Here is a 25,795-nt window from a genome sequence, read left to right as displayed (position 1 = left end):
GAATGCTTTCATCTTGATATACCTCATTCAATATAGATGGAGATTTTTTTTTGATGTCATTTTAAATCACAGATAAATACTTAATATATATATATATGTATGTATAAAAATAACTCACAAGCCCTAGATCATGAAAGATCGTATACCAAGTGTAGAATTAAAAATACTCAAACATACATTTGTATGTTTTAGATGAAGAAAACATAAAAACAGGTACTAATATTATTTCTCTTAAAATGAAACTGATTAAAATACAGTGATATATAACCTATCACTAACTATACATCTAGGAATAACACTACAAAAAATACTCAATGACTCCAATTTGCCCTACAAATACTCAAACAGACCATGACTTTCTTATAGCCGACTAAATCCACGACTACAAACTGGGTGCTGCATTTTACTTAAAACAAAGAATAAGCTTAGATTAAAATAACAACTCATTTATTTAAATTAAAACAAATTCTAAATAATAAGTTTTAAGATTAATTTCCGACAACTAAATCATATTCGGCATCTGTATTCACCTTGTTAAAATCAGCATTAGCAGGACAGTTAGATGTCGACTTTCGTCTCACGAGCATTCTTTAGCCTTGAACAACTCTTATAATCAAAGAACTAGCACTCTCTGAAAGAAGTGGAAGAGTGAGAGACTTTTAACCACAAAAAAACTTTAGGTACTGTTTTATCAAGTCTGTCATGTAAAAATAACCTAGTGTTCAGTCTCAGTCTGTATAAAATTTAGCGAAAAATCATGATGTCAAATATCTTGAATATTGGTGATACATGAGTATAGCTTCCAAATATCTTTCACAAAGAATCTAGTACTCCCTCGTCCCAATTTATCTGCCATGTTTAATGAGTTATTATTTACCGTCAAAGTTGAGTCAATTTGACCATAAAAAGTCAAACAAGACAGATAATTTGGGACGGAGGGAGTACATAACCTAACCTATGAAGCCTACGACAATTTGAGTCCAGCAGTACCTCCCAGTTTTTGCAGAAGTGATCAACTGGAACACCTTTTTGGTGTTTATGTTCTATGTTTTTTCGAACATAAAATTATCAAATTAGTTAGAAGTAGGAACTAAGCTGCATCATATCTTTGTCCCATTTTATCAGCTATTGTGTGTTCTGTACCACCTTATAATATACTGTAAATTTGTAAACACTAAAAATTTAGAATGTTTGTTTATACATGAATGCTTCTACATGTCTGTCTTCATTCTCTTGTTTGCTCAGACATTAATTACAATAAATTCCCTTTTGTTATGACTGTTGTAAGCACATTTATCCTTCCAACATTTTCATATGCATCAAACAGAACATTGTTTCTAATTTTTATAGGCATAGAATATCAGGGTTATTCGCAATGTTATTCGTTTAACAAGTTCTGCAGAATCTTGAACCTGGCTCTTTTGTTTTAACATAGTTTGGACTCTACCATTTGTCTGAACTATGAATAATTAGTTAAAATACACAAAGATAGCGAAATTAGTTGACTTTAAGGAACATTACATCTGAATTTGCCAAGGGGCAGGCGATAATATCGAGCACGTTAAGACAATGTTATTTTAATTTTTTCTTTAATGATTTAATATGTCAGTTTGTATTATTTTAGGTTAAGAAACAATCTTATAAATGAGTTCTCTGGCTTTGATACTTGTATGCCTAAATGTTTCTTTTGTAGGATTTAATTGCTTATAGTAGTCTGCAGAGTGGTGTTGTGTTAAATTTATAAACTTAGTTTGGTAGGTTCAATTTCAAGAAAATGAGTGAGATATTTCCAATAGAGCAAATGAGTTTTACTGAAATTTACAATCATTGTACCAAGTTTCAGATGCACCAATGGGGATTGTCGAAGGACATTAAGTGCGAAAATAACAGTGCTGAGGAAGAGTTCTTATATCCAAAAACTCTTCATGAACAGACAGCAGAGTTGTTTTCAGAGTTTAAAGGCTTTGATAATTCAATTCGTGATTTTAAATCTGCACAATGTTACAAAGTGAGAAAGGTTAGCAGTGATCAGAGGAAGGCGCATGCAGAACCCGTGAAGGAAGAAGCTGCATGGACAATCCCTTTGGCCGGCCTTGAGATTCTGAATAACTACTATGGGAGCCGATTTAGTCTGTCACATGGTGAAAAGGAAATCGCTTCAAGCTATGATGTTGCACAAAGACAGGTGACTGTGCGACAATTAACAACTGATGGAATTCTGCGGTTGGCTGGAGAAAAGTTCATCCGATCCTGTTCCCCAAGGAACGTTGACCTTTCATTGCTTGTCGGTCCAATGTCTACTTCATTCCCTTGCTTGGCCAACGACGAGATCAATGACGTTGAGCTTGTCCAAATTCTTCTCATGTCTGCTGAGAAAGTAGGTCAGAAACAATATGATTGCGCAAGCCAGCTTCTTGATCTTTGTGATGGAATGTCTTCTGCAGACGGAAATCCTGTTCAAAGATTAGTGTATTATTTCTTGAAAGCTCTACGAGAGAAGATTTATAACGAAACAGGTGTAATCCCATCAAATTGTTTGGATATTAAGCAGTTCTTTGATATCAAAGAAGCATTGATGAGTCCAACCCCAGCTGTCATTTCATTTCACAAAGAGGTACCCTTCTCTCAAGTCAATTATTTCATCGGAGTGCAAGTAATCGTAGAAAATGTAGGAGAGGCAAAAAGGATCCATATAATCGACCTTGAGATCAGAAGTGGGATGCAGTGTATTGTACTAATGCAAGCTCTTGCCAGTCAACGTCGAAGTCCTCTAGAGCATCTTAAGGTAACTGCAATTGGAAGTAAATCTAAAGAAAAAATTGAAGAGACTGGTAGGAGGCTAATGAGTTTTGCTATGTCCATCAACATACCTTTCTCCTTCAATGTGGTCATGATAGGGGACATGCTTGCTCTTAATAAAAACCAGTTTACGCTGGATCCCAAAGAAGTAGTTGCAGTAATCTCATCGTACTATTTGTGGACCTTGCTTGCAGCCCCGAATCAGCTGGAATGTCTTATGGGAGTGATAAGAAAAATTAATCCATGTATAATGGTAATCACCGAAGTTGAGGCAAAACATAATTCGACAGCTTTTGTGAACCGTTTCACTGAGGCCCTATTTTACTATGGTGTATTTTTCGATGCTGTAGAAGATTGCATGGGTCACGGGAATCCAAATAGATTTATAACTGAATCGATGTTTCTTAATCAAGGAATAAGGACTATAGTTGCAGCTGAAAAAGAAGAAAGGACAATTCGCCATGTGAGTATCGCTGTTTGGAGGGCTTTCTTTGCACGATTTAGAATGGTGGAAAAAGAACTTAGCACATCCTCGTTGTATCAAGCAGATTTGGTGCTAAAGAACTTCACTTGCGGTAATTCTTGTACACTTGCTAGAGATGAAAAAGGTCTGATCATTGGTTGGAAAGGACTACCAGTGCATTCACTTACTGCTTGGAAGTTCCTGTAATTAGGATCAGCTGAAGAAGTTCAAACTCGGTCTGTGGTCTGACATCTTAATAACTTTTTTCCTGATGTTGTAAGGCATTCTCGAATTCTAGTCAATTCCATGTATGTAGTTCAGTTTAAAAAGGCATTCTAGACCTTTTTATGTATATCCTTTCAAATGTGTTGTTGTCTTTCAGTTTATTCAGGTTCAGTCTTATATTCACCGTCCATGAGCAAGGACTAGAGTCGCCTTAAGAGATTTCAAATTTAGTCCTTTTGTTACCTGTCATATCAAAACGTTCTGGTGTGCACGTAAGGGCTGCTGGTATCCTTAGTGGAGCTTTTATAAATTTGGCTGTTTAGATTTAACATCAGTGAACACTTTACACACATTTTGCTAGTACACAGTTGATGTAGAGAAGAAGATACTTCAGACGTAGGTACTTACCTTGTACAAGTGTGGAACTAGGAATCTGTTTGCTTAACTTGGAGGATCTTTGGTTGACAGAGTTTCGATTCTGTAATCACTTAACCAACTTGTTATTTCCATCTTGCCAGTGTATGTGAGACATTTGTTGTATAATTACATATTCTCATCTCTCGAGTATGTAGTCATGAGCTGTGTAATTAGTTGTGATCAACAACTGTGGAAGCTAGCAATTGCAGAATTTGCGGATAATATGCCCTAAATCTCCATTAATAATGCATGCTTTGCAACCTACTGATGCTTCTTAATCTAATCTCTCTTGCAAAGTTTGCTTTAACACACGACCTATACTGATGTCTAGCTTCTGCTACAGAGTTGGCCGATTAGAAAGTTTAAAGTGCAGTAAGAAATCTTAATTTGTGTCATTTGGCTTCATGTTGGGGCAATTCAACTAAAAGAACCTCCATTTTTCTTCTCTCACTCTGCGCGAAATTTCATGATTCAGCAGACAGATACTAATCTGTTCCGATATTAGGTTTGCTTGGGATACATTAATCAGTTGTTGTCGTAAATTATTCAGTAGCCTCTACATTGCAGAAGAAACAAACTGAGCTTGTCGTCTCTTCATCTAGCCGAAAATGTGATCCAGGTTATTTCTCGCGTACTAAATTGGTACGAGAATCATACCCTCCACCCTGAAACTCCTCCTGGAAATTCCTAAAGAGCTAAATTTTATGGAATGCTCCCCCCGGTAACTCTCAGTTTGTACTTACACTACTACAAATAGTGCCTACGAAATCACCCCTTTAACATCGGTTAGAAATGTTACCGGTGTTAAAAATAATTTTAACATCGAACATTTCAAAATCGATGTTAAAGATGCTTTAAAGACGTTTTAAGACATCACTAGGTAAGTTTCACCTTGACACATTTCAAAACCGAGGTTAAACCGATGTTAAGTGGAACTTGGAACCCTGTGGTGCGTCCTATTCTTTGTAAGATACAAAAATTTCACCTTGACAGTCTGTTTTTTGTTTCCCTGGTTGGCCTTACATTAAAACACTTTCATTAAATATTTTCCTTGAGGAAATTTTCATGTTTGTGATGCTTCTTTGCATGTTCTTGTTGGTACATAACATAACCTACTGCACGGCTGGGGAAAAACAGTATCCTACGAAGTAAATAAATTATGCATGGATCGCGATAAAATAACTCAAGTATTAATCGCTTATTTTCTTAAATTTTCCGAATTTGTTATTAGAATAAGTTTTTATTTGTAAGATATATAAGTTCAGAAATAAAAATAAATTCAATATGTCTCATTTATGTATATATGTAATATTTTTTAACTTTTCTCTTCAATTAATTTTTTTAATTGCAGTTAGCATGGTTAAACAGATTACAGTTTAGAACAGCACAGTGAAAAGCCATGATCAAATTTAGAAAAATTTACATGTTGCTACCATTTTTATAATAAAATAGAAAACATTAATTCATTAGGAAAATAATGTATTAATGATGCCCAAGAGCCATGCAAAATTGAATATTTGGTGGCAGTTTCAGAACAAGACATCTGTACAAGCAGGACAAGTGTACTATTTCTGGTTATTGTTACTCATCTACCTTCTCCTCTTTTCAGTTAAGTACTTTCTTTGTTGCAAACTAAGGCCAAGTTTAACAAATGAAATGGAAGGAAAGCAAGTGATTGAGAAGTCTGGAATGATGGAAACTTGGGTGAGAAAGCATACTCTTCTCTACACAGGAGCTACAAGACACCCTTTTCTTCTTAGCATCAGAGATGGCACTCTTGAGTTCTCCTCATTCAAAAAATGGCTGGTATAATCCCCCTATACTCTATAGACCTGTCACTCGTGTCGTGTTTTCGTGTCGTATTTTCGTGTTTTATTGAACTTGAAGTATAGTAGAAGTTATTGAATATATGATTGTTGGTGAGCAAAAATATACATTTTTTGTAATTTGAGCCTTTTATGTTACTGGTTTTATATGTTCAGAAATTAGACCAGTTGTTTGGTTGTTTGATTCATGCAATTCTTTTTTTATGCTTAATTGTTGGCTTATGTTACTCGGACTCTTTATTTTTAAATCAGAGTATCCGTATCGGACACTCGACGCTTGACATGACACTCGGACACTTATTTATTTAGGCCAAAATCTTAGTATATTTTCCAAATATTTGACACTTATTTATTTAGGCCAAAATCTTAGTATATTTTTCAAATATTTTAGTATATTTTTTAAAATGTTGCTGAATCCGATACTCCGATACGTGTTATGTCGGATACTTCTAGCCTAGTCCGAGTATAACATACTTGTGGCAAGTATGAATTAAGTCTATAAAACTAAGTCTTGATTGTTGCTGCAGGGACAGAACTTTATTGTTTTTAGAGCACTTGTCCCCTTTGTAGCTAGTGTGTTAATGAAAGCTTGGAAGGAATCAGATGACAAATCAGATGTGGATATGTTGCTAAATATTCTGGCTTCCATGAATAATGAGAACTCATGCTTTAAAGCAGATGCTTCAAAGTGGAGTGTTTCACTAACTAGTGTTGTTCCACAAAAGGCTACCCTTGAATACTGCAGGTAGCATAAATGATATTTTTACATACATTGTTAGTCTATTTCCAAAGTATTCGATATTTTCGAGTTTTGCAATGCCTTAGGAAGGATATCCATTCTGACCAATCATTACTTTTTTCCGGTATGTTGTGGGTAATCTTTTATTTAACATTCTTATGATCCTAGATACTGATAGGCCGCGAGCAATCCATAACTCGATATTGTCAATAGTATGATACTGTCCGCTTGTGCACCTTATTGCTATCTTGCTCTTCTGTATGCTCATATGCTCATATTGACCTTGTGAAGGACTTGTTCTGATTGAATATGTAGTAATTGGACCTTCTCTGGTTCTTGATGGTATATTCTTACCAATCACTATTGACTTCTATTAGACATGCATGTAATGTAAGTTTCTTAAGGTTTGATTGTCTGATTAACTCATCGTGTTCAGTTACCCTATCCAAAACATTGATTCCTGACCTTCGGCTCTGAAACTAGATTATCATAGACACTTCACATTTTAATTGATCACAACTCCATTGTGCAATCAGCTTTAGAATCTGAACTCTGGAGGCAAATTACCGACTCCTTGGTTACTTTCCCTTTTACAGATTTTTGGAAAGCTTGATGAGCTCAGAAGTGGAATATGCAGTGGCCCTCACAGTTTTCTGTATCATGGAAACCGCTTTTTATGAGGGTTTTGCTCATTGCCTAGAAGATGGGACTAAAATTCCAGATGAATTGACTGAGTTTTGCCAAAGATATGGAAGTCATGGTTTCCGCGATCAGTGCCAAGCTCTTCAAAACGCAGCTAATCGCCTCCTGGAGAAGGCACTGAGCGATGTGCACTCAAAAGCTGAAGTTAATCTGGTAATGGGTCTTGAACATGAAATTGAACTATGGAATATGAGCCGCAGGGAGGTCTGAATGCTCACACCATTCTAGCTATTTAGTTCTTGCTTGACCATGAGAAGTTTATCGAAATAGCTTGAATGTGTGAACTTTTCTGCAACTTTATGGTTGTTTTCACTAGTATGGTATACGTCTAGATGAAATAAGTGCTCATTCCTGTTTGGATGTGCTAAAAACTTGGTGAGTTGTACTATTAAACTTTATCTATGAAACTGCTATGTACTATGTATTAAGAGTATAATTTTGTTAGTTGCATAACGGTTAAGTGAGTTAGAAACTAGTAAATTTTTGCTCCTGCACGATTAGCTGATTCTAGATTTAGTAGCCAAGAATATGCCCGTGACAAGCTTGACTTCTGAAAGCTAACCTAGATTAGGCTGGTGGGCCCTTTCATTGAATCAGTCACTTTAATTGTTTAGATACATGCATGTAACCTGTACATCCTACTAGGAAGATATACCCGATGCATCCCACTTGTAACTTGAAAGTGATATTTGATATTTGGAGATGGTAAGATGTACGCGGACGTTACTCTACGTGTAGGGGTTTACTCTACGTGTCGGGGTTGATTTCATAAAGAATGCATATACTCTGTACTCGTGGATGCAAGTTCATAAACATTTGCATGAACTAGTCTAGTATTGTCTATCAACTACATATGATATGTGCCAAGAAAAGACAAGTTCCTACATACAATCAGTAGCATAAGATTGGATAAAAGGTAAAATGAAAGAGCTAAGTAGCTTTTGTACTTTCTCATCACAAGAACTAACAAGAACATTAAGCAGAACATGCATCTAAATCTCCTATTCAAACAAATAGTAATAGAATGAGTGCTATTCCTTAAAAGTAACCGGAGAGGTGGAAATATGATTGCAAGATTTCTCTGGCTGATATGAGTTACATGTATAGTGTTATGGAACTCAAATTAGTCTAGAACTGGAAAAACTCGGCAGAAGTCATGATAGGCATGGACTGTGATGGCTGCCAAGGATTATACCAAGGCTCGTCCGCGGTATTCATCGAGTACCCTTTTGCTGCATCTAAATAGCTTACAACAAGTTCTGCTGCTTCTAATCTTTTCTTCAGCTCTTCTTTTTGTGCTTGCATTATCCTGTTGTGATTCTCAATGGCTGTGAGCTGTTGTGTGAAATTACTAATGTTCTGAGTAATCTCATTTCTTCTGTTCTTGTAAAACAGGATCTGGGTATTAAGATCTTGCATGTGCTGCTGCCTTTTCATTCGTGACCGCCTTGCAGACTCACGGTTTGAGATCATTCTCTTTCGCTTCTTGTCATCTGTGATCATCATGTATCGATCATCTTCTTCAGAACCGGAGCTGGGACGTCTTGTATAATCCATTTATTTAAAGGTATCTGTTTCTCGTTTTCAAATATTTATGTAAACTGAAAGCAAAATAAACAAGGGAAACGTCTGCAACTAGAATCAAACTATGTTCATGAGATTACGTAAAACCAATAGAGAAAAACAACTGAAAAAGACTGGAGAAGCAGGATTCCGCGTAAAATGGTAGCTAATTTCATTAGCTAGGAAAATGAGCAATGGTTTTGGTTGAACTCGAATTGTGCCACGGTTACCGAATATCGAAATAACTGATTGGTCAGGTTTGGTTCTGGTATTGCAGGTGTTAAGAACTCTGGAGGATTGAAAAATGATGAAGGGTTTATAGATGTTATGCATTAGAGTTTATACTTTATATAGAGCTTATCTTCATGATCAGAAGTGTTGAAGGAATTTTCTTCACAAGTTCCTTGTGTACAATGGCAACACAAAATTGACTTGTGTTGTTTTACAAAAGCTGGCTACTAGAAGCTAATTATTATTATTTTAAAATTTGGCATAAATTTGAAAGTGTGGTTTGGATAAGGATAGCTGTGAGTCTGTGACATTGTTTCTGAACATAGAAAAATATTTGAGATTGAGACATAAGCCTAATAGTTCAACGCACATGTCATTTTTTGAGTATGTAAAAGAGTACCATAAAATTTGTATTCTTTATTTAATCTTAGCCAGTTCGATTGTATATGTTAATATGGTTGGAGAAGAAAGATGTCAAATACATACTTATCGGTTCTGTAAATTAAATTCAAAATATTAGGTTTTGACAATTTAAACTTTTGAATTTCTGATTTAATATCTATCACATCCTAGTTATTTATTAGAGCAAGTGCAAGATGCAAAATAACTATAATTATTGCTATAATTTGTCATCAAAAAGTGTTTTTTGGTGTTAAAACAAAACTTCAACTCCTGTTAAATGTATTTTAAAATCAAATATTTTCTTATTTATCTAAATTTTATCACTTTGCCCTAAATTTTATTTAAGGTACAATAACATGCATGATGTGGCTAGATGCATAAATGTATCATTGGTTTCAAATTTAGAACCAAGGATGTATATTTGTATCCAAGTATACAACTACTTTGAATTTGAAAATTTTTGACATTTTATTTTAAATTATAGAAATGACATCACTTATAGCATTGGTCTTGCTCTCACACATGTTGGAGGGTGTATAGCTAGGTTTTATAGTTTAGGGTGGTAGATTTGTTATCATCGTTAATTGAATGTGTTAAAAACTAGTACCTGAATATTTTTTTTTTAAAATGTTTAAAATTTAATATTATACTTTACTAAGACCAACTTTGACCTAAAACTTTATTAGGTAGCATCAAAAGATTTTTAAAGTGATAACAAAAGCCTAGAAAGGACGGAAACTATTGGCGTCTATAAAGTTGATAATGCAGCAATATATAGTAAAAAAATATATAATTTTATTATAATCATGAATATATACCAAACATTTTAGTAGTATTTCAAGTTGTTCTAAAAATTACTAATTTTACCGATTAATTATCTGATTAATCATTTTCATATGCTCTAGTAATGCGATTTTATAATCCAATTAGTTAATGCATTTTTTTTCTTAAATTAATTTATTTAGTTTCGTAAGTTAATTATTTTTAAATTTTATTAAAGACGTCCGATTAATAGTTTGATTAATCATCGATTATTGAAATAACCACTGAAAAATGGTTTTATCTAAAAACCGATTTCCGTTTTTTAGAATAATGATAGAAACTTTGTACTAGTATAAAATAAAGACTTTAATTCCATTGAAATATTTAATCAAATGTACACCACGTGCTGTCACACAATGACGCAATTGTTTTAAGCGGTTTTTGACCTAGATGATAAGGGAGACTTTGTGCAAATATGCATCCTTATCATCAACAAAACGCCATAGCCACCAGAATGATGCTCTGTTATAAAATGAATAAGTTTGTATTTAAATGTTGATGTTATATGATTTCCGCCAGGAGTATGTAACCCCTAAGAGTTCATCTCTTGTCGTCCCAGGTTCTGGATTCGATTCTCCTCACCCCCGAGATTTGTTTGGACAGATACTCATAACGCATATAAGCCAAATTAGTAAAAAAAAGGGTATACTTCTAGCAGTTTAACTAATACAACTATAATAATTGATATACATCTTCATTTCTTCTCATTTAATATATACTGACTTTGAGCAGGGTTGAATATTATTATTTTTCGTCCCTAGTCCTGATTTCTGCAGATAATCATTTATAAGGCTATAAGTCGTAAAAAAATATATACTCACCTTCTGATAAAATAGTTAATTTCAAGCACCAACTTTATAATGTGCAATATAATAGTAAAATAAAAATAGGAAATAATTAAAATGGCCATACACTACTATATTATACGTTATACTTAATTACTTATGATAAATATGGGGTAAATCTTAACTGAATATTTAAAAATACAACCAAATACAGTTACTCTTTTGCATCAGTACCTAGTATAAATGTTTCACTTGATAAAAAAGTACCTATCATGTACGTTTGAGTATTATTCCATGATTAAATTCAACTTCAAGATACAAACAGAGACATTAGCTAGCTTATATGCTTAGTACACACAGACAAATTGTAATTTATTAATTAAACATCCAGCTACAAATGTTAATACAATTATGTACATGCAAAATTTTACTAATTCATCTTCTGGACTGTCACAATACAAAGCTTCAAGCCAGACATTTATTAAATACAGAATGAAAGCCTGAAGGGAAAAGTTCGACAATTGTATCATTATTACCACTTCAACATCCTGGCGTGATATTACAATAAAACTAAAGCTACTATAGAGTAAGCAAGTTAGTTATATGATTGGGTTTCACAAGGATCAATGTCAGTGCACTGAGTTAAAATCTTGAAGCTCTCATATTTTCCAGAAAACAGGAGCCAAAACCACTTACCATGATCAGCATTCAGCATATTGACAAAGATGTACACTTTGTTAACAAACAAACCCGTTCAGTAAAACTGTCTACTCACCGATTGTTCGTGTTGAAGATTAAGATCTGTCCCCAAAGAGTTCCTTTCTATCCCATGTCAGTGTCAGGATTCGCTAGACCTTCGTATTCCAGCTGCATAAAAGGCCAAGTTGGTTCATAAATACAAATACTCCAGTGAGAATCTATAGCGATAATTGATAATTCATAGATTCATAGCGACAATTCCATATTTGATGCTCAAGTATTCGGCCCTATCAAGGATATGGTAGGGACGATGTTACACACCATATGAAGACAAGATGACAAAGACCCGCGTCAAAAATGAAAGACAATCTATAGAGTAGCCACTAGATTAGAGGTCATATATGCATCCAATTTAATGTCAATAAAAAGGTGTGTGCATAAATCAAGGTGGTGGCTCGAATGAGGATACTGTGACAGACATGTGGCCGCCATAAATCTGGACAGTGTAATGCGTCCAGAGTTCTGAGTTGCCCCTATTTCAAGCAAAAATGAGGGGAAGATTTCAATAGTTTGGTCACGTCCGTAGGACACAGGCGTTAAGACTGTTCGATAGGTTAGAGAGTGTACCGGTCCTAGGGCTGAGGAGGAGGAAGACAAAATGCAAAATGAACAATTGAGGTTAGACATGAAGGCTTCCAAACTCACCAAGGACATTACTTACAATAGATGTTTTTTAGAGACGTATTAGAGTAGCATATTTTCCTATAAGGTTGAGAGATTCCATAACACGGCAGTTTGGGGTTGTGAATACAAGGGGTACTATAGGGGTGTCAGGGCTAGAGAGATCCTTTGTTATTCTTTTAAGTGTAATTTTATTTTATACTATTCTTCATTAATTTATATCACAAGTTTTATTTTCTGAGAATTTTGAAAATACTAAGAAGTTCTCTTCATTCACTATTTCTATATAGAGAGTTTAGTTGAGTGGTAGCACATGCATGTTATATGTATAGTAATGATAAGCATGAGAAATTGGCATGTGGTAAATATTTTTCTGGCATATATAAGGACTGTAAATGGCATTTGCTTACAGTTGCTCTATGATGTGCTAGTTTCATCATTTGATAGTCTTCCTGTGCTCGCTTTGAGCGAAACATAGCTTGAACCCGTACAACAGATCGCTCTACACGCTCTTCAGCCTGTTTTCTGCTGACTTTAAAGAAATCCTCCTCTGCAACGTTATTTTGTTCTACGTCTACGGCAACTTCACCTGGAGAAACCTGAAGGCCACGGAAACCTTTTCTTTTCAAACGCCAGCGCAATATTACCTTTTCAAGCACTCCCACAGCAAATATAATCTTCCTGTACTGCTTTCGGACTTGGAAACCCCTAAAGATAGCCTGCATTTTGATGTACACAAAATAACAGCTTAAGAAAATCTGTGGAACTAATTAGCAGTATTACGATCATAATATATAAGTACTAAATAATGATGATATCCTAATATGCAGATATATTATAAACTTCAAAAGCTAAAGGGATTGTCATTTTTTCAGCCAAGTTATGATGTTTTTTTTCGCAGCATCTTTATATTTTCAACCATGTCCCCAGAAGCCGCTAAATAAATAATAAGTGTAGAATAAGTCGATAGATACCACCAAGCAATTTAAGTTCTGAAATTAAATGACATTAGTGGAACCACAGTTGCAAAAATATTAGGTAAAAAGTATAACAAAGTTGCAATTCATAAGTCAATCTGGCAAGTCATAGCATCTTCTTACTTGTATTCTGACGGTTTGGCGGCGCAAGTTAAGAAAATCTTTTCGTATCTTCCAAGTCTGGAACCTGTGTTGGATTCTTGCAGCTGCTAGTATCTTTTTCCGTGTTTCATGGTTACGGAAGGCATGCTGAATTTTCATTGCTGCAATTATATTACGTGCTTCATCCTCTGGATTGGACAACTGAATAGCATCTCTCTGCAACTTCAGCGACTGCTCCCTAAATGCAGCCTGTATACGTGCTGCTGCATCAGCAGCAGTGCGGTAAGCTGCCAAAGTATCCTTCAAGCATGTCTCTTCCTCGGTAAATGTCCCAGGGATAACAAAATTAGATGTGGTGATCTGTAGTGAGCCACTGACATTCCCAGCTATGCTCATATCCTTAAAATGTTCCACTAATCCTTTTTCTGCAAGATACGCAGCCAAACCATCATGACCATTCTTTGATGCAAGATCAGCTCCGGTGCATCCACCAGGGTTCTCTGAAGTGGGGTCAGTTACCAAATTTGGCTTTGCACCTGCAGATAGAAGAGCTGCAACCATGTCCTTCCTGAATATTGAGATTTATGTAAGCAACAAGACAACAAATAAATGCCTCGTACATTAGCAAGATGCTAAGAAGTACTGTTAAACTAAATACACATTTGACTAAGGCTCAAACTGGACCTATGATGATAAAGGTAATGGGAAAGACGTGCACCAAAATGGTGGAAAGGCACCTCAGACTGACAAAGCCTAACTCACCTCTAAAATGGAAACAATTCCTTTTAAGCTCTACTACCCTAACTAATAATATTCTTATTAACTTATTTAATATACACAAACTTAATAATAAATCACAATTAACTTTATTTTTAACTAATAATATATAATAAAAAAAATCTTTAAATTTTCTAGCCCTGCATAAGCGGGTAGAGTCACTAATCACAATTTCCCTACAAAATTGACCTCTAAATCAGGGAACTGTTGCTACCTTAAAACTCACATCAATTCGAAGCCGAGATCTAGGGAGTTTTCAAGAACAAGGTATTCACCTCTTTCAGAAGTCAGATACTCAGATGTACGAGGGTGAGCCGAGAACCAAGCCGTTTAGATTTGACCAAAAGTGGGCCATGTACTTAAAATTGTTTAATAATTATATTGTGAATTTCAAAAAAAAATAAAGTAAAATTAATAATGGTAACTTTACAAGTGAATAGTAATTAGGTTTTGCTTTGGATTCTCTGCCAATGTATAATAGCCTACATCAACATACAAAGGCTGGAATCACAAAGAAATTTACTTTCCTCGTGATCCTTTACATCTCTCTTCTGGACTTCATGTATAGACATAATACAGCAGAAAATTTTAAAACTCTCTTTTAAAAAAAAGTTAATTTTTCTGAGCAGGTCCTGAGAGCTATGTGAACACACTAATAAAAGCATTACACATGCTTTTGTGACCATTTCCGACATATAGTATTTTTCTGACCATCAAACCAGAGACAAATTTTGAAGAGTAGCATAGGAATATGAAAAACAGTATATATGATGGGCAATATCACCTTGTACCTTCCACAAGATGAAGCCCAGTGAAGAGCTGTCCATCCATGTTTATCCCGATAATCCAATGATAAGCCAGACAAAGAAAATGGATAAACCGCCCATGTATAACCTAAAATAGCACAATAATGGATAACCCCTAAGCCTTGATCATCGTGATCAGAGACTTCAGACCCTTCAATTATCCTATCTAACAGCCATTCATGAACTCTGTTTTGCAAAGCAATCTCAAACAAGCTGTCTTTTGCCCTTAGATATGAGAAGTTGCTGTTATCAATAGACTTTACCAAGGATGTCCAATTATCAGAAATCTGAGAAGTTTTATGAACAAATACTTTGGCCTCTTTCATGGAATTTCGTGATAATTTGCTAGACAACATGTTAAGCCTCTTTGATGGAGAGAAGAGCAAATGAGAAAGCCTCATTTGATAATAAAATTCTTCCTTCAATTTTTTTTCTGAAGAATTCATCCATTTTTCAGTAACACAGTAATACTCGAAGGTCACAACCTGGCTGATGGGATTATGTCCATCGAAGCTCAAATAAAGATCGACTAGGCCAGGTTTATGTGGTGAAACAAAACAACGGTAAACTCCAGACTGAACGAGCTCAGCAGAAATGCATTCATCCCCACAGACACAAAGTAAATCAGATTTTGCAAAAGGAGAGGGATCTTCATGGAAATATCCAACAACTAGGATCTGCAATAACAATTGTTAAAGCTGAACAAATCACAAAAGTCTGGCTAATTACAAGTTGAAAATTTATCAGTAAACAGCTGGGATTGTGTTTCAAGTGTTTAATCCTACGTAGACATGACCATTTTAAAGAAGAAAACACACACTTTAATGGCTGTATGTGCCCAAGAAGACAACAAGTATAGAATAAAATACTGTATTAATAAATACAAAAAAAAATCTGAAGTAAATGCAGTGTGACAACTTATGAACGTAAAAGAATAGAAACATAATTTAGATATGAGAATACGAAATCGCTTATGGTTGATATGTGATTCGCCATAAATGAAGAAGCCTATATTTTTTTGTTCATCGTTCATTCATATTTCATACTACATGTGTTAATTTATTCATCAACTTTGTGTTCCCTGTGAATGTTTAAATGGATTAAGTAGCATCCCTCTACTTCTCTTCTTCAACAAAGAAATGTGTCTTAGTTGTTGAACATACTAGTTCCCCTTTACTACTAAAACATGTGTCAATTGAAACAAAAATATATAGTGGCACAAGAAAGAAAAGAACCTTAGTTTCTTCCATCGCTGTAGCAGATGCAGGTGAGATATCGGTTATGGTGAACATTTGCTGTGGACAAATCAAATTTCGGTGATCTGTTAACATTGAGGGTTTAGTTTGATCCATAAATGTAGACAAATCTTGACCAGTTGTCATAAGAGTTTCCGGATTTGAATCATCTGCTACTACAGGATTGGTAGCATCTGCCATAATATAGGTCATCCATCTTCCGATGCTGTCCTGACTTTGAAGACCATCTTTGTTTATAATTCGCGACGAGTCATCGGTGCCTGTATTCACCACTTTGGAGCCATTCATAAGCGGAAGGTCCCCTCGACCATTTATAGACTCAAAGAGAACGTTGTCTGAATCATTAATCTGATCAGAAATATTTCCAGAAACTATTTCAGAAACATTTGTCAAGCATGTATATTTTCAGGCATCATACTGAGTGATACAAGGTTACAATTGTAAAGATAAACCCGTCTCACATACTTCACATATTAAGTAAGAATTAATAATGCACCAAGAGCCAAATACCGGAACTAGGAACCAACAGTGTCTGAGGAAAGGAACAGTTCAAAATTACTCACAACTGTCCTTATAATGTTCTTGGACAATTTAAGAATACTACACAACAAAATGTACGCAGTAAGAAATGTAAAATTTGTGAACTGTTAATTCAGTGTAGAGTTGCCTACCATAGTTGAGACTTAGTTGAGTACCATCTATATATTTCATTGAGAAAAAACTGCCTGATTGAAGGTGTTATAGTCGATACTACAACTATCTACAGCCAAACAGTGCTCATTAAAATGGAGGGAAATTTAGTTTATAGTTTAAATTTCTGTTAATATAATTTAGGCGGGAAATATTGTTAGTTGTGATTGTTGTACAGCAAGTGGAGAGTTGTCATTGTTGTACAGCTTTGTGTAGCTACAAATAAAGCTGGAGATGTGTACTTGATTTCATTCTGATTGTATTGAAATAAAGTTACTTTTCTTGTCTCTCATCTCAATTCTTCTCGTAATTCTCATCTCCATTTCTGTTATTCAATTTTGGTCATTCATTATTCTTAGCATCTTATACTAGTAATTAGTCTAAACACTTAAGGTCATACCAAAGACCTTAACAGAAGGAAATGCTACACCGTTGTAAAAACCTCTACTTTGAGCAGAGCATATGGTTACTCAGGGGTTGATCTGAAAAAAGGAAAAAAATTCTAATCCCGAGGTTTTGAATACACAAAAGGAAGAGACGAAGACCATGAAGAAACCAGTCTCTGTGAGCGGGCTATTATAACTTAGTTCTCATAATTCTAAAAAATATCTCTTACGATATCATAGATTATTCATGAAGCAACAAATTAAAATCATATAAATACTATTAGATACATGATATTTACAGATAGAAGTTGTAATTTTCAACTTAGCATTAAAAAAGAAAAAGAAGGGTTGTAACTTTCAATCAAAAACTTGGAATAAGCGTACCAAAATTGATTGCAATATCATTTCATTTTATCATTAACATATCATTAACATATTTTGAATATCTTTTTTATCTTTGTTCTCAATACATATTTAAACTCATTGATTGCAATTGACGACATATCATTAACATATTTTGAATATCTTTTTTATCTTTGTTCTCAAAACATATTTAAATTCATTTTATTTTTGTAAAGTAGTAAACATTTTCTATGTCTTATGCTAAAAAATAATTAAAAAAGAATGTTGTTCAAGGGTCCTCATATTCAACAAGTATCATACATAACTGCACATGTACTCGTAATATGTACCCAAGTAGAAGTTGGGACGAGAACTTCTCAAAAGACCAGACATGCTTTTTGTGATGGGACAAATAGTCGGAAACTAATATAATATAATCATGCTCATAGGGGATTTGAAATTATAAATGTGTAATCTATTATAGCATCTTAATTCTTGACACGAGGGGTGTCATTTTACTCTTTCATGAAGCCAAATGATTAAGAATAACTACAACCAAATAGTGTACATAGTAGATAGATATGACGACAGAATGGTGTTTGAGCTCGCAAACATTTGTTTATCATTCAAGCCTCCCCCACTTTTTCCATTTAAGGCAAATAAGTTGGTCAACATTTCTTTAATAAAAATTAACATAACCCTTCAGATGAAAGATCCCTACTTAATAGTTGATATCTATAAACTGAAAGCAAAAAATATTCAAAATTTAAAAGTTTAGATTTCAGCAGATACGTACTAAAAAAATGAAAGGCAGTGATATAACAGAACTGTGCAAAATTTGATAATAATGAGCTAGTTGTACTTACATAACTTTTATAGCCATTCGTTTCAAATTGACTACTCAGTTGGTCAAAGCATAAAATGTTTCCTGCCATAGAAAATTGTAAATAAATATATGCACAGATGAAAGGTATATATTTAACGCGGACCGCCTGGCTCTACAGTAGATTATATAGATTTCCTTACCTTCTTCAGACACGCTCAGCTTGTTAATATCCTCTGGTACAACAAGCTCATCCCATTCAAGTGTATTAATTTCATGAAGTCTTATTTCATGATGCTCGATGGTCTTGTTAGGAGGCTCTGTACTGATGCCTAGAAAATTAATATGTAATCATAACAAAAAGATCTAGATGGAAATATATATTAAAAACATTTCATTTAGTACCAAATCAAAAAATTAGGACAAATAAAATACACCCGGGTTTCATTTGAATGGCAGGTTCATTTTCTACTATATGAGGAGATAAAGAACATATGCAAGATTATAGAATTTAAATGACAATTGATGTTACACTTACCTATAGGTGCTGGCTTGTTTGCGCTATATGCCCTTTCAACACCGGAATCGAATTCTTCGGGTAGAAGCCAGGCAGGTGGCTCAGAATGAGCTGAACAAGAGTTGGAATTGATAGATGTAATTGGAGAACCCTGTGACTGCATCTTATACAATAATCCAGTTCCTCAGTTAATAGCCTTTAATCGTTATACATAAAAAGAATAATTTATGGTTGGCATTGGCAATTTCACAAAGTGCAGCAGCTTAAGTTTCCGATAAAAAAAAACTATTTTCCCTACAAGTTGAACAAAATTAACAATCCTTAACAAAAGACAAAACCCTTAAATCCAATTTCTGGAAAGTAGCCACGTAAAGACGAGTGCTACTATATAAGCTTTTCATTGCAAACCAGGAGAGGAAATGCATGTAAAAATCCACATACTTATCTTATAAGCGGCCAGAAAGAAAAAAACCATAACGTGTTTCCATTTAAAGGGATTACAGGAATTTAACTGGAAAAATAGTTGCTAATCTAAAAAACCGATGTACCAAGAGTTATTCTATATTAACTTCTAAGTGATTCTCTGGAAGTCTTGACCAAATTGCTGCATCTGGAATATATAATTTATGACAATTCAATTTAGAACTTAAATTTGATGCATTGATACCTACTACCTAATGTAATGTTTAAAAGTTTTGGGCAGAAAGGACAATCTTCTGACAACCAGGTTCCATACATCCTTAATTCAAGATGTGCCAATTAAAACTTATTTTTCTGCACAGCGCCAGCTCAAACAAAAGAAGGAAAAACTCGAGAATTCATACTATTGTTAAAAGATATAGAAAGTGTGTCCATACAATTCTACACAAATTTATATATCAATCATGGGGGGAGAACAAAGTACATGGAAGTGGAATGCATACTAGAACTGTTAGTACCTCTTTTGTTTCACGATAGTGTACAAGGACAATGTTCTCCAACTTCCTATAACATCAAATAACTAAGTTAGTCTACAAAAAATGACTCCGTCATTTGCTACGTTTATAACAATGAACTTTGACAACAGAATAATACTAAAATAAGTAGGTGATAAAGTTTAATTATAGATAATGAAATTTTATAGTGTGGGGCATACTTATCAAGTAGCCAATAACATCTGCGAACAAAAGTCGTGTTATCTTGGCCATGTGCATAGTAAACGTGAATCCGCTCTTCATTACCAACCTGTAAAAAGTAAACACCGTAGGTTGATTGGAATATGTATCCACGCAGATTTTAAATGAACTCCAGATAACACAACAAAAACTTTCAGCTTTATTACAATCAAAAATTACGTGTAGAAAAATCATTCACTGGTAATTTCATATGAAGACCATGATTATTGGTCAAACCACAGCCTAATGGAGCATATATGAAATAGATAACATGTTATACAGATTACTGTCTGTGGATATTGGAAATAACTTTTTCAGCTACACCATTCATGCATGTAAAAAGAGTTCTCACCTTTAGGTGCTCATGTGCTTCTTTGATGGTCTTCCCATCTTTTTTCTTCTTCCAATTATGGCCATCCTTCCGAAAGTTTCTGAGCTTTCTACGGTCAAACAAAATAATGGTGCCGCCTAATAGATTGCAACAAACAAAGAATAAAGGAAGTAAGGAACTATTACTTCTTTTTGTGGGCTAGATGGAGAAAATAAAGCATAAGCATATAAGATTATATACCTGATGGAAAGTTTACTGGCTTAACAAAGACATTAAAATATTTGTGGTTACACAGTATTGCATGAACCTCGTTTGGTCGGAGCCATCTTCCCTTGGCCTCCTCCATTATGTTGCTAATATCCAATTCTGTCCGCAAAAGAAGGGAGCCATTATACCAGGGTGATTACAATAAAAGGTAATAGTTGCAGGAAAAATGGCAAGTGCCAACTGAGTTACGGAGATGGTTGCATGGTCATAATTTATTCAAAAGTGAAGTTAACTTTACAATAGTTTGAGTTAGTTGTATACTGTTTGGACTTCCACAATCAAAATTTACTTAATGATTGATAAATTAATATGACAATCTAAGAAGCAAGAGTGCCCGTGCGGGGATACAAGAATTCAGAAAATCCAAAAATACTATGATACATGCGGGAGAACGTAGAAATTCAGGGAGGAATATTTATATATATACATACACACACATACATACATATATTATATATATGGTAGCAATCTAGAGAAAACTCCCTTATAAGTTCCTTTGAGAACTGTTATATAAATATATATATATATATATAATACACATATTTAATTCATTTTTTATCATATAGTTACAAATTTTAATTACCAAATAAAAAAACTAAGTTGCACAATTTTTTATATAAAAATTCATTGAAAATTAATGGAATAGTTCAAAGTGCTTCTATAGTAGAATCACGCTTGTCCAAAATTGTTCTACAGTAGAATCAAATTTAAAACAATTTTTTCAGATTTTAAGTGTTAAACTTTTAATAATATTCAAATATAATTATTATTCTACATTTGTATCAAATTTTACATTTTTTGAAACAAAATTTTACAATTTATGATGAAATTTTATAATAAAATGAAGAGTTCTCCACGATTTATAGGGAACGAGAAAACCTTAGATTTAAAATGAGATTCGAAATAGTTTTTAGCTTATTTGAACATTATAATATTTTATAATATTCATTAACATTATAACAATAATTACATAATTTTTATAAAATCAAGATTTCAATCAACATTAATGAGATTCAAAAATTAGATTCTTTTTTTTTAGATTCAAAAATAGATTTTGAAAATTCATGAGATTCAAAAGTAGATTCTAAATTTTTTTCATGATCTTTTTAAAATTTTCAAACAAATTGTTGTTTTTTTCAATTTTAAAAAATATTTAAAAAAAAGAATTCTCTCGTTCCCTTTTGAAGAGGGTTTTAAAATTGATTATATTGTAGAATAATTTTGGATAAGTGTGATTCCATTACGGAACCACTTTAACTATTTCAGTAATTTTCAGTGATTTTTAAAAAAAATTGTGCAACTTTATTATTTTAATTTGATAATTAAAATTTGTAAATATATATGACTAAAATGAAATAAATTGTGTCTTATATTTTTTAAATAATGGTTCTCTATGGAATTCTATATAAGAGAGTCCTCCATTGGTTGCCACCCATATATGTTTCAAAACTAAGTTCTCTCTCCCTCGCAATCATTTTTTTAAAGTTTTTTTCTCATACTTGACACGCATTTTAAAGCTACTATAAAATATAGCTCCAAAATTTATATTTAAAATTTTCTTTTTTTGTATAAAAATTTGAACATCATATTTTTATTTGGAAAAAAAAATTAAAAAAGAATAAAGGCAACCTCATTTTAGAGCTTAAAGTGCGGGCCGAGCATCCGTCCCTAATGTAAAGAATTGGGTGGGACGAATATACTATCTAAATAATAACTTATACGCATGGTCAGTGAACCGATTTCATATTGATTTTATATTGAATAGACATGCATACATAGTATACATACATATAAACACATCAACTGAACACTAAACTAAGACAGGGAACTGATAACACATAGATTACCGATAAGTGTGAACTGAATGAAAAACGAACAGAGGAGAAGATTAACCGGAGAAAAAAAACTCGGGCAATTGAACAGAGACTATGAGGAACGGATCTGCATCTGACTACTTTCGCGACTCCCTCTCTCTCGATGTAAGTATATTATGTAATTTGACTGAAAATAAACAAAACCTACCCTTCCCACACCCCCATTATATTATGTAATTTGACTGAAAATTAACAAACCTACCCTTCCTGCACCCCATAAATTACGACAAATAAATGCGGGAATACGCTAGGTGGTACACCACGTACACAACCAACCGCACTCCGGCACACCCCAGCACCCCTCAGTACACACCGTACATCACTCAACTGCCGCGCCCATGCTTTATAGATGACAATTAGAGCCTACAACACTGAATAATTGGTTAAAGATGTCTCAGGAAGAAATCGTAGTGCTAAAAGAGAGAGGGCAAACTACCAACTTATGCAAATAATAATTTATGGATTATGGTCCACTACTGTTAGAAAGGACTTGCTAAATAACCTGTTATGCTAAAAAATCATTCCAAGAGTTCACCCATGTTTCTTAATTTTTCCATCTATATTACTTATGTGTAATTCGTACTCCTTCCGTCCCACTGAATTCTTTACACTGGGGAACGGGGGATTGGCACACATTTTAAGGCTCCCGTAAAACATGGTTCCCTAAAAAATTTTAAATATCTTTTTCTTTTAAATAAAAATATAATGTTTAAGCTTTTATACAGAAAAAGAAAATTCTAAAAATAAATTATAGAACTATATTTTATAGTAGCCTTAAAATGTGTGTCAAGCATGAGAAAAAAGTATGTAAAGAATCCATTGGGACGGAGGGAGTAGATTGTTAATTTTCTATTTCTATCTTTTCTTCAGTTTCTAAAAAAGAATTGGTAGCAGTCAAGAAACACAAAAATAAAAAAACGCACACACCCTACCTCAACTAAGATTCGAGCCATCAACATCTTGTTATCAAGGGAAGAGGAAAATCCGGTATTGAAAATTAAAAGAGGCTCCAGACATGGTGGTTGGTTTACCAAGTTTTGAATACTGCTTATGCTATTTTGTATAACATACTTGGTTGACCTTTGTTTGACAAAAGTGCATTATTTAAAATTAACAGAAATCAAGCGCAATATTGCGAAAAATAAATTGATGCCGCTCAATGTTTTTAGTGTGATTTTCTATATTTCTACCCGACTAAAAATAATCTTATCGCGCAATATAAGCACTACACTAAAATCCAAAATAATATTAACAAATCAAAGCGCCGTACTCTAAATTGAGTTGACAGTGCCATGCCATCATGTCTTATCACATAATTAAATAGTTGATAAGCTAATAACTAACTTCATTTCCTCCTCAATATTTTGAACCTAGTTCCATCCGTAACCGATTCCAAACTACTACTGAATATAAAAAAAACAGTTTCATCAATTAATATTTTAAACAAACACAATCAGAGTAATATGAAGCAATTTGCTGAGACTAGCAGATGATTATAACACTCTAAAAACATCTCCACACACAAGCTAAACAGTCAATCAAACTATAATTTGATTTACGCAAACACAATCGCTATAATTTGAAGCAATTCGCTAAGCCTAGCGATAACTAGAACACACTAAAAACATTTCCACACAAGCTAAAAGAGGAAATCGTGGTGCTAAAAGAAGGCTGGCAAACTACCAGCTTATGCAAATAATGACTTATGTATTATGGCTTAAGACCATTAGAAAGGATTTACCGATAAGCCTGTTCTGCTAAAAAATCATTTCCAAGAGTTCACACCTGTTTCTAAAATTTTTACATATATATATTACTTATGTCGATTTCATATATTTTTAACTTTGTGTTTGTATATCTTCTTCAGTTTCTAAGAAAATGGCATTATTCAAGAAAATACAAAATTTTAAAAATGCACACACCCTGCCTCCACTAAGGTTAGAACCATTGACATCTTGTTACCGAGAGAAGAGAAAAATCCACTACACAAAATTCAAAAAAGGCTACAAAAATGGTGGCTGATTTACCAAGTCTTGCTTACTGCTTATGCTATTTCTTATAACTTACTTGGTTGACCTCTGTTTGACAAAGTGCATCATTCAAAATTATTAGAAATCAAGCACAATATTGTGAAAAATAAAATTAATGCGGCTCATTGCTTTGAGTGTGATTTTCTATATCTCTCCCTAACTAAAAATAATTGTAGCGTAATATAAGCAGTTCCCTAGAATCCAAAAACACAAAATTTATAACAAATCAAAGCACCGTACTCTAAGTTTTGTTGACAGTGCCATGTCAATATAAACAAACATTTTCCTCAATCAATACATTACGGCTAAATATAAACAAACATTTTCCTCAATCAATACTTTACGGCTTACGCAAACACAATCGCTATAATTTGAAGCAATTCGCTAAGCCTAGCAATAATTAGAACACACTAAAAACATATTCACACAAGCTAAACAGTCGATTAAATTATGTGTGTGTGTGAGGGGGCGAGAGAGAGAGAGGGAGAGAGAGAGAGAGAGAGAGGGAGGGAGAGAGAGAGAGAGAGCGAGAGAGAGAGAGAGCGAGAGAGAGAGCGAGAAGGAGAGGGAGAGAGGGAGAGAGAGCGAGAGAGCCAGAGAGAGAGAGACCTTGGAGAGTGCGAAAACCGTGAATCTCCGAAGCATCAAGTAATCCTTGAGCGGAGGTTTCCATGGCTAATCCAATCTAAATTAAGCACAAAAAACAACATACACATCAATAAGCTTAAACATGTATGTATAGATAAATTAAAGCTCAATCAGGATTGAATTGTAAGAGCATAAAAAGATCAAACCATTTGAAGAGAGAAAGTAAAGGCTGCTTTTGATTTGTAAATAGAAAGTCTTTGTAATAGTCAAATTGTGTGAGATTAAATAATAGACTTACAAATGTTTGTTGTGTTTATTTACCTACTACCACTCGTACATTATATTATTCCAGTTGCATGTTGGATGTCGTTTCCGTTACTGCACTGATATATCGATGACCAAATCGATTATAATATTTGTAATTTGATTATTTTATAAAAAAATAGAAGATAATAATATATTATTAAAATTAATAAAGTTGAAATATATACTTCTTATTTTATATGTATTATATTATTTAA

The 25,795-nt window shown here is 33.8% G+C and overlaps 4 protein-coding genes across 7 annotated transcripts; 2 read left to right on the top strand and 2 right to left on the bottom strand.

The window, feature by feature from the left end:
* The first annotated feature begins 1,774 nt into the window (after window positions 1-1,774).
* LOC141716524 (DELLA protein RGL1-like) lies at window positions 1,775-3,469 on the top strand. Its single transcript, XM_074518776.1, has one exon. The coding sequence runs from the start codon at window positions 1,775-1,777 to the stop codon at window positions 3,467-3,469; it is 1,695 nt and encodes a 564-aa protein (XP_074374877.1).
* A 2,044-nt stretch (window positions 3,470-5,513) lies between these two features.
* LOC141678102 (putative bifunctional TENA-E protein) lies at window positions 5,514-7,599 on the top strand. Its single transcript, XM_074484344.1, has 3 exons — window positions 5,514-5,710; window positions 6,258-6,475; window positions 7,066-7,599. Exons 1-3 carry the CDS (start codon window positions 5,561-5,563, stop codon window positions 7,379-7,381), a joined length of 684 nt encoding a protein of 227 aa, XP_074340445.1. The 5' UTR covers window positions 5,514-5,560; the 3' UTR covers window positions 7,382-7,599.
* Window positions 7,600-8,299: 700 nt separating this feature from the next.
* Window positions 8,300-8,728, bottom strand: LOC141716508 (bZIP transcription factor 53-like). Its single transcript, XM_074518775.1, has one exon. The coding sequence runs from the start codon at window positions 8,726-8,728 to the stop codon at window positions 8,300-8,302; it is 429 nt and encodes a 142-aa protein (XP_074374876.1).
* Window positions 8,729-11,329: 2,601 nt separating this feature from the next.
* On the bottom strand, window positions 11,330-25,585 carry LOC141678078 (calmodulin-binding transcription activator 6-like). 4 transcript variants are annotated; one of them, XM_074484308.1, is made up of 14 exons: window positions 25,481-25,585; window positions 25,296-25,371; window positions 20,756-20,881; window positions 20,537-20,652; window positions 20,166-20,254; window positions 19,969-20,014; window positions 19,052-19,193; window positions 18,717-18,845; window positions 18,557-18,618; window positions 16,252-16,620; window positions 15,002-15,693; window positions 13,455-14,001; window positions 12,765-13,073; window positions 11,330-11,841 (listed from the first exon to the last, which is right to left on the bottom strand). In XM_074484308.1, exons 1-14 carry the CDS (start codon window positions 25,481-25,483, stop codon window positions 11,797-11,799), a joined length of 2,751 nt encoding a protein of 916 aa, XP_074340409.1. In that variant the 5' UTR covers window positions 25,484-25,585; the 3' UTR covers window positions 11,330-11,796. The 4 variants fall into 4 exon arrangements, with proteins under 4 accessions (XP_074340409.1, XP_074340425.1, XP_074340416.1 ...); XM_074484324.1 differs by having other exon boundaries at window positions 18,717-18,833; XM_074484315.1 differs by having other exon boundaries at window positions 19,052-19,187.
* Between the last annotated feature and the right edge of the window lie 210 nt (window positions 25,586-25,795).

This window comes from Apium graveolens, chromosome 1 (assembly GCF_009905375.1).
Source record: "Apium graveolens cultivar Ventura chromosome 1, ASM990537v1, whole genome shotgun sequence".
Taxonomy (NCBI): Eukaryota; Viridiplantae; Streptophyta; class Magnoliopsida; order Apiales; family Apiaceae; genus Apium; species Apium graveolens.
The sequence above is the reverse complement of the archived record's forward strand: the minus strand, read 5'-3'. Positions and strand labels throughout refer to the sequence as shown.

Bases quoted from the DNA above. Each gene is read 5' to 3' on its own strand.
- LOC141678102 (XM_074484344.1), top strand. From the start codon at position 5,561: ATGGAAGGAAAGCAAGTGATTGAGAAGTCTGGAATGATGGAAACTTGG. The intron at 5,711-6,257 runs GTATAATCCCCC...TTGTTGCTGCAG, and splicing joins CCTCATTCAAAAAATGGCTG to GGACAGAACTTTATTGTTTT. The intron at 6,476-7,065 runs GTAGCATAAATG...TCCCTTTTACAG, and splicing joins GCTACCCTTGAATACTGCAG to ATTTTTGGAAAGCTTGATGA.
- LOC141716508 (XM_074518775.1), bottom strand. From the start codon at position 8,728: ATGGATTATACAAGACGTCCCAGCTCCGGTTCTGAAGAAGATGATCGA.
- LOC141716524 (XM_074518776.1), top strand. From the start codon at position 1,775: ATGAGTGAGATATTTCCAATAGAGCAAATGAGTTTTACTGAAATTTAC.
- LOC141678078 (XM_074484308.1), bottom strand. The intron at 20,255-20,536 runs GTGAGAACTCTT...TACTTTTTACAG, and splicing joins AAGCACATGAGCACCTAAAG to GTTGGTAATGAAGAGCGGAT. The intron at 14,002-15,001 runs GTACAAGGTGAT...CTCAATATTCAG, and splicing joins TGGGCTTCATCTTGTGGAAG to GAAGGACATGGTTGCAGCTC.